Below are 7,803 nucleotides of genomic sequence, written 5' to 3'. Positions count from 1 at the left end.
GGGGACCAGGCTAGGCGCGCCCCTGCCAGCTCCCGTAATCCCGCGGGCCCAGTGGCCCACGCCCCGCCCAGAGACTCCCGGGCGGCCCCCGCCCCATCCGGCTTTGGGGAGCCTAGTCTTTCGGGGTTCCCACCCTTGCGGGGGCCCGAGTCAACCCCCCCCCCCCATCCTCCGCGCGCTCGCATTCCCCTCCGGGGCCCCCGCCCCCCGCCCGCAGGCTTTGCTCGCCCCGCCTCCCACTCCTCCTTCCGGGGATCGGCCCTCAGTTTTCCCGGTTGGCGCCCCTGCCGCGGTCCCCTCTCCCCTCCCGAGGCCCGCAGGGTCCGGGGTGCGGGTCGGGCCGCGGGAGGCGGCGCTGGGTACGCTCTCCCGCCGCGCTGATGCCTCGGGGGTCCGCGGGCCCTGCCATCCCCGGATCCCCGATTCTGCCGGCTTCTCGCGCCCCCTCCCCCGCGGGATGGGCCCCGCACCTTCCGGGGCCGAGAGCCGGCGGGGGGCGGCTTCCGCGGGAGGGCCGGAGGGGGCCGCACCGCCATCTGCTTTCTCTAAAGGCGGCGGCGCGGCGGGCGGGGTGGGGGCGGCGCAGGTCTCTCCGCCCCGCGCCCGAGGGCGCCGCCGATCGCCACTCGGCATCGCGGCTCCTGACCCACTTCTGCACGTTCCCCGCCGAAATAAAAGTTTTTCCCGAGAGTTTGAGGGCCGAGGGCTGCTGCCTTCCCACCCCGGCCGGAGGGAGGGCGGTCAGTGGGTCCGGGGGTGGAGGCAGGATCTCCTGCGCTTCCTGCGCCGGGTCCGGCGCTGAGTCCGGCGCTCCGCTAACCTGCGCGCCGCCGGGGGCGAGGGCCGGGGCGGGGGCCGTGGGCCGAGAGGTGGGGGGAGAAGGTGGTTTGCTGGAACCAAGTTGAGAAAGTAAGTGGCGCCCCTGGAAGGAAACCCGCTGGCGGCGCGCTGGTGCCGGCCGCCCTCAGCCCTGTCCGGGGTGGCCGGAGCCCACCCCCCATTTTCTCCCTCGCTTCCACCCCAGCAGGGCGCTGGGCCCTCGGGCTCTGTGAAGGGGGCTGGGGTGGGTGATAAAATGCTTAAAGGAAACCTCGGTAGGTCCGCAGGTAATAAACCAGAACCAAGTAGAGTTTTGCTCAGTAGCCAGTAAAGGCTCTTTCTCCTTGAGCTGCTCTCCTCTTCCCTTTTGAAAGCAGGAAAAGGAGAGAGTTCATTCTCGGTGAGGGCACCTCTAGATTGAATGGGGACCGGGCTCCAAAGCCAGAACCCCTAGTGTTTCATCTTCTGCTGCAAGAAGACCAGCAAGGACGGTTCAGGTTATTCCGGGAGCGGAGCAGCCTTCGGGGGCCTGGCCTCTGGATGGTGGAGTAGGAGAGGGAGCAGCAGGAAGTGCCTGTGCAGGGGGGACCACGGGAGGAGGCCCCCAGGCAGCCCTGGCTGGGGAGGGGTCAGGCTTGAGTGAGCTGGGAAGGATAAGGAGCCGTTGGCTTTTGAAGTCACTCAATGCTTCAGTTACAGCTGCAGCAGCAGCTTATTTTCAAAATGGAAAACCTGTAGCAAAAAAGTAGTTATTAGCACGGAGAGGAAGCGAACAGATAACCAGAAAATGCGCGGAGCGCTAAGAAATGGGCTTTTGGACAAGCTTTTATCGCCTAGCCAGTTTCCCAGTATTCTTGGCACAACACCCCCACTCTCAGCCTTCTGAAAAGTGTTACTTCTTGACCTGCACTTACCTGGTGGTGTTTCTAAGGTGTTTGTCAATCTTGCAGCGTGATTTTGAGTTGCTGGCAGCAATAAAAGCTCCAGCTTGCTTGCTTTTGTTTGTGATTCCACCTACAAGTGTCTACTTTCAAACACTCCCCCTTTCTCCCTGCTCACAGGAGTACTCCCCCGGGTACAAGAGACGAAGGACCGTGGAGGATTTCAACAAATTCTGCACCTTTGTCCTGGCCTATGCCGGCTACATCCCTTATCCGAAGGAGGTAATCTTTAGCACTTGTGGGACCTTCTGGCAGGGAAGCCAGGGCTTGTGTGGGAGGACTGCAGATAGGAGTTGGGCAAACATCTTTCTTGGAAACTTAGACCAGCCTGGGAAATGGTTCCTCAAACGCTGGTAGAAAATAAAATGCAGGCTTGTCTAGAAATGATTTAGTAAACTTTCAAGGTTTGCTTGAAAATAGCTATTTGCTATCAGCCTGCTCTTTTTTTTAATTTAATATTTCAGTTGCAGTTTGCATTCAGGATGGTATCGTATTAGTTCCAGGTGTACAGCATAGTGAATGGACAGACAGTCATATTCTTTTTTTTAAAAATATATTTTATTAATTTTTTACAGAGAGGGAGGGGGATAGAGAGTTAGAAACATCGATGAGCGAGGAACATCGATCAGCTGCCCCCTGCACACTCCCTACCGGGGATGTGCCCACAGCCGAGGTACATGCCCCTGACCGGAATCGAACCTGGGACCCTTGAGTCCGCAGGCTGACGCTCTATCCACTGAGCCAAACTGGTTAGGGCACATATTCTTGACAAAGTGTTCCCCCTGCTGTTTCCAGTACTCACCTGATACCATACTCGGTTATTACAATATTATTGACCATATTCCCTATTCTTTACTATCTGCCTGCTCTGAATGGCCAGTATTTATTGAGTGCTGACTATGGCCAGGCACTGGTTTTGGCTCTTATAGCATGAGGTAGGTGAAATTATTTGTCCCCATTTTAAAGCTAGGACATGGGTACAGGTGGGGAACGCCTGGCCCTGGGTCACAGGCCAATGAATGGTGGAGTCTGGTGAGCAGCCTCCTGGGCTGTGCACATCCCGTACAGCATCTGCGGGGACTTCGGCCCAAATCCCGCGGGATTTCAGGAATTCCCCCCCCTTGCTGATAAATGGGCAGAACTGTGGACCAGCACTGCCATGGTCCTCAAACTTCAGAGCCTCGTTCGTACTGACCGAGGCTAAAAAGAAGGGACCCCGGTACTCCCAGGTCCCAGCAATGGTTTATCCTTTGCATCACCTTCTCGGGATCATGCCTGCTTTTTGCCACGCAGAACGTGGCCATTATTTGCAAATAAAATGCTCGAATGGTCTGAAGGAACCAGAGTGTAGCTCACTCGCTGCTTTGGGGCAATAATTACCCACCTTAATTTTTGCAATACTTTGGGATATCTCCAGTTTTAAAAAAATGTACTGGGAAATTCTCAAAACTAATTTAAACTCACTTAATTAAAAATGCATCCTGTGGGAGGACAGAGGGAGGGAGATGTTCCAGTCAGGGAAGGATCCTGGGCTGGAGAGCGGGTCTTCCCTCCTGTCAGGGGTCCACTGAGCCCCAGCCAGGTTCCTGGGGGTTCCGCCAGGGCAGGAGGTCCCCTCTCCTGGGGCACATTGTCTGCAAGGTCACCCTGAAATACAAATGCCACTGTTCCTAAAGAGCAGTGCTGAGGAGAGCTGGGAGCCTGAGGCTGTGAGAGCTGCGGCCTGGCCCTGCCAGGTGCCTGGGAGATCTCTGTGGGGCCGGCTGGTCCGGGACCGTGGAAGTAACTGGAACCTTTGCCTCTGTCCTTTCAGGAACTCCCTTTGAGGAGCAGCCCCAGCCCTGCCAACAGCACCGCAGGCACCGTTGACAGCGACGGCTGGGACGCTGGCTTCAATGACATCTCGTCCGCGGTGCCCCTGCCAGTCTCCGACCGCTGCTTTAGCCACCTGCAGCCCAGCCTCTTGCAGCGCGCCAAGCCCAGTAACTTCCTGCTCGACAGAAAGAAGACCGACAAGCTGAAGAAGAAGAAGAAGAGGAAGCGCAGGGACAGCGAGGTGCCCGGGAAGGAGGGGTACATGGGCAGCTTGCTGAAGCTGGAAGCCGCCGATTCGTTCGTGGAGACCCCCACGAGTCCCACCCTGCAGGGTATGCCCCCGGCCCCTGGCGATCCCTGCTCGGGCTGGGACTCCGACACTCCGTCCAGCGGCTCCTGTGCCACCGTGTCGCCTGATCAGGTCAAAGAAATAAAGACTGAAGGCAAGCGGACCATCGTCCGGCAGGGGAAGCAGGTGGTGTTCCGCGACGAGGACAGCACGGGCAATGACGAGGACATCATGGTGGATTCAGGTGAGGGGTCCCGGGACGACAGCCACGCTCTTGGCTGTGGTCGGAAGAGAGTGATTGTCAGCCGGCGCCTCGGGGAGGTCCCTGCCTCAGTGCGCCCACCGTTTCCAGGGAGGAAGGTGCAGGAAGGTGGGCGCAGGTGCTTGGGGAGGGGGTGATCGCCGCTAGAGACCCCTGAGAGCCCGACCTGGAAATAAACAAATAATGTGGTCCCCCTGGGACCACAGCTCTGGGTGCCCTTTCTGTGCACTTACTATTCGCTCAGGGAGGGAGGTGGCACCGTGAGTGGAAGTTCAGTTCTGGTTCTGTTGCTTGTCCCAGTGGAGGGCAGCTCTCCTGGTGGGGAGGGGTCAGGAGATGCCTTTTCCTTCCTCTTACGTGTTCCTCTCTCTCAGACGACGACTCGTGGGACCTCGTCACCTGCTTCTGCATGAAGCCATTTGCCGGCCGCCCGATGATAGAGTGTAACGAGTGCCATACTTGGATTCACCTGTCCTGTGCCAAAATCCGGAAATCCAACGTGCCGGAAGTGTTTGTCTGCCAAAAGTGCCGGGACTCCAAGTTCGACATCCGCCGCTCCAGCCGCTCCCGGATGGGCTCCCGGAAGCTGTTTCTGGACTGACTGCTGGCGAGTGGGGAGACGGGGCGAGGAACCGGAAGGGACGGGACGGTGGGCTTTCTGGCCCCTTTCTTAGTTGAGCACAGAACTCTCAGCTCTGATGCAGGCAGACCCCTGCCATTCAGGTGCCTAAGCAGAAGGACAGGCTGTCCACGGTGTGAACTGTACATCGCCGGTGACTGAATAAAGTCCTGAGGCCAAAGCTGCTGCTAGAGCTGTGATCTCTGCAGCGGAGGCGGACTCAGCACCCGGGGCAGGGGGTGGTCAGCTGACGATGAGGGTCCGGGTAGTTGTGAATCCTTGCTCTCGTTGACCAACTCCTGCCGATTGGAACAAGTGCTGTTACTCCTGCTTCCGCGTTGGGGACCATTGTTCCCGGCCTGTTAACGAACAGCCATACGTGTAAGCGTTTTCTTGAGTGTGTCTTTTACCATAAGTGTCTGTACAGCAACCATCAGAGCTGCCCCTCCCTTAGTGGTCCGCCCTCCCGGCCCGTTGTCCCCGGGGCTGCCTGCTGGACTCCTCGGCCTCACTCCGAGAGGAGCCAAGGGCGGGGGGCGAGCTAATGGTCCCTAGTTTTCCTTCTGTTCGTTGAAAGGGGTTATGTGTGGCCACTTCTCTGTAGAAAGAGGGTTGGTTGGGAGATTGAAGTGGCCCGTGTTCATAACTCAGTTTCCCGTTTTGCACGATGTAAAAACTGTCTTTTTGCACGATATAGCCAAAAGTATTGGCAGGTTTTTGCCTGGGTGCCCTCTCTCTCCAGTTGGTGTCCAGGCAAGGTGTTTTCGAGGGAGGGCACTTAGGTTCCTTCTTCTCTCTTCCCCCACATTATTTCAGTAGCAGCGTGAAGGTTAGGCAGTCACTGGGGAGTGGGGAGTGGGTAAAGGAGAACTGGGAGGAGGGCCTCTCCCACGGGTGATCCTTAGTGTCCCCTCAGACAGGTTAGGACTGGAAGCCTTGTTGGTTTGAGTTGGTGAGTGAGTGATAGGGTAACATTGGCCTCTGGGTCTACACCGGTGAGCTGTGCAGAGGTCCTCGGACCTGGACTTGGGGACACCCCTGTGGGCTCTGCTCCAGGCCACTGTGCCCTGGGACACTGGTGGTCCTAGGGCCCCATGGGAGGAGGGCTTCCAGCTGTCCCAAATTGACATTGCTCTCAGCAGTTCAAATACTGGTTCTCAAAAATTGGTGTTTTTCTTTTGTTTGTTTTTTTTGTAAATTGATGGGTGTGTTTTCATAAACATTGTTTCTTGTAAAAGTGTGAAAAGGGAAGAATGCCCAGGTTGGTCATATTTGTTTACAGCAGGATGGACCCGTCTCCCGGCAGGGGCTTCCCCCGGTGGCATCCCTGTGCAGGGCCACCCGCGGGCCCCCTCCACGTTCTCACTGAAGCACCAAGCGCTGAACTGTAGGCTAATCAGAACCCATATTTTGTCCTGGAACCATTCATGCTTGACAAGCCAACTGCCTTTTGTTTTGTTTTGTTTTGTTTTTAATTCTGTTGCTTTTATTAACACAAAAATAGGCATAGTTTCTGAAACCCAGTTTATTGTCAAGATCCCCAAAGGAGAAGTTGTGCAGTGGAGAGAAATGGTAAGCTGGCTCAGAAACAACCTCCTCCCCAGACAGCTGGCTCTGACTCTGGCGAGGGCAAATGTGCAGGAGAAGTTGGGAGAGGAATTTGCCAAAGATCTGCCCCAGGACATTGCCTGTCCAGTGTCTTCACCATGAGAATAGCCAAAGTTCCAAAGTGTTTCTCTTGTTTCTTTAAAAATAACGCCACGAAGTTTTAAAGGTGCACTTAAGGGTACCTGTGATGTTACAGTGGAACAGCCAACGCTGGCGACTGCTATCTGCTCTTCGAAGGTTCAGTGCGGGGTGGCTCCTGGAAGGCTTCGGCATTCATCTCAATTTCTGTTTCTTATTTCCTTTAGGTTCTTTTAACAGGTGCATCCCTGTGGGTGGTGTCTAAGAAGTCAAGACACCTCGTTTTTTTTTGTATGTTGTGTTGATTGAGCTGGCAGCTGCAATCAGCTTTATGCAAATTAGGCATGGCCCAGCTAGGGCTCTTGGTTGGTGGCTGATGAGGTGAGGAGGGAAAGATGTCACCCCAAAAGCAGGTCCCTCCCATTGGCTTTGGCCAGGCCAGACACTTAACATCGTTTACATGGTTCTGTGTAATTGTAAAGTTTGTGTAAAAAGCGAAGCTGTTTCTGTGAAACTGTATATTTTGTAAATAAAGATATTGCTACTTTGAGGTTGATGTCTAGCTTCAGGTGTTTTTGTTCTGTGCTGAAGGACAATTGTGTTTCATCATCACTTCCCCAAACCACGATTACAAGACTTGGGAAGTTCGAGTTTGCTTTAGCGGGATGGAAAATGCCCGCAGCCTTCAACGTCCTTTGCTAGTAAATTCTCCAGAAACCACAGTGTAAATAGACATGAGCAGCTCACAATTTCTTCATCAAATTGAGTTTAAACCCCAGTGAGTGGTTAACCGGCTTTGTGAAAGCTGCAGCCTCGGGTTCCCTAAGCAGGACTGGGATCTGGGGGTGCACATTCGGGCCCTTTACACCTGGCGCCCGCAGTGCCTGAGCCTGTTCTGCCAGCTCTATCTGCTACTTTAATTTGGGACCAACTAGTACCTGCAGTGACATTCGAGCAGCCCAAACCTACTAAGCATCTCCTAAAGTTTTCAAAATGCTGGCCAGGCTGGGCATCGAGCCTTTGTTTCCAGTTGTCTAAGGCTGCTGGTGGGTGTAAAATTTGAGGGGCCCCAAACGGGGTGAGGGCGACGGGCCTCAGCGAGTTGGGGTTTCACCGGAGGGGAAGCCCGCCCGACTCCGACAACGCAAGTCGCGGGCACCACGCAAGATGCGGGCCACGGAGCAGCGCCAGGCCCGCCAGCTCCTCCCGTTGGCCCCGCCCCTCCAGGCCCGGCCCCGCCCCTCCAGGCCCGGCCCCGCCCCCAGCCACCCACGCCCGGGCCGCCGCCGCCATCTTTGTTAGGGGCGCGGGGCGTGGGGTCTGGAGATGCCGAAGTCGTGCGCGGCCCGGCAGTGCTGCAACCGCTACAGCA

At 56.3% G+C, this 7,803-nt stretch overlaps 2 protein-coding genes across 2 annotated transcripts in view; both read left to right on the top strand.

The window, feature by feature from the left end:
- The window catches only part of PHF13 (PHD finger protein 13), a 7,770-nt gene extending 783 nt beyond the window's left edge, over positions 1-6,987 (top strand). The window contains exons 2-4 of the mRNA XM_006106460.3: positions 1,881-1,982; positions 3,574-4,108; positions 4,501-6,987. Coding sequence (XP_006106522.1) covers positions 1,881-1,982; positions 3,574-4,108; positions 4,501-4,727 — 864 coding nt within the window. The 3' untranslated portion in view covers positions 4,728-6,987. The remainder of the gene's footprint in view (positions 1-1,880; positions 1,983-3,573; positions 4,109-4,500) is intronic.
- A 611-nt stretch (positions 6,988-7,598) lies between these two features.
- THAP3 (THAP domain containing 3) overlaps positions 7,599-7,803 on the top strand; it is a 6,521-nt gene continuing 6,316 nt past the window's right edge. Inside the window, exon 1 of the mRNA XM_023747281.1 lies at positions 7,599-7,658. Within this exon, the coding sequence (XP_023603049.1) occupies positions 7,599-7,658 (60 nt within the window). The remainder of the gene's footprint in view (positions 7,659-7,803) is intronic.

Source organism: Myotis lucifugus, unplaced genomic scaffold, assembly GCF_000147115.1.
Source record: "Myotis lucifugus unplaced genomic scaffold, Myoluc2.0 scaffold_829, whole genome shotgun sequence".
NCBI lineage: Eukaryota > Metazoa > Chordata > Mammalia > Chiroptera > Vespertilionidae > Myotis > Myotis lucifugus.
Note: the sequence above shows the minus strand (reverse complement) of the source record. Positions and strands in the feature narration are given on the sequence as shown.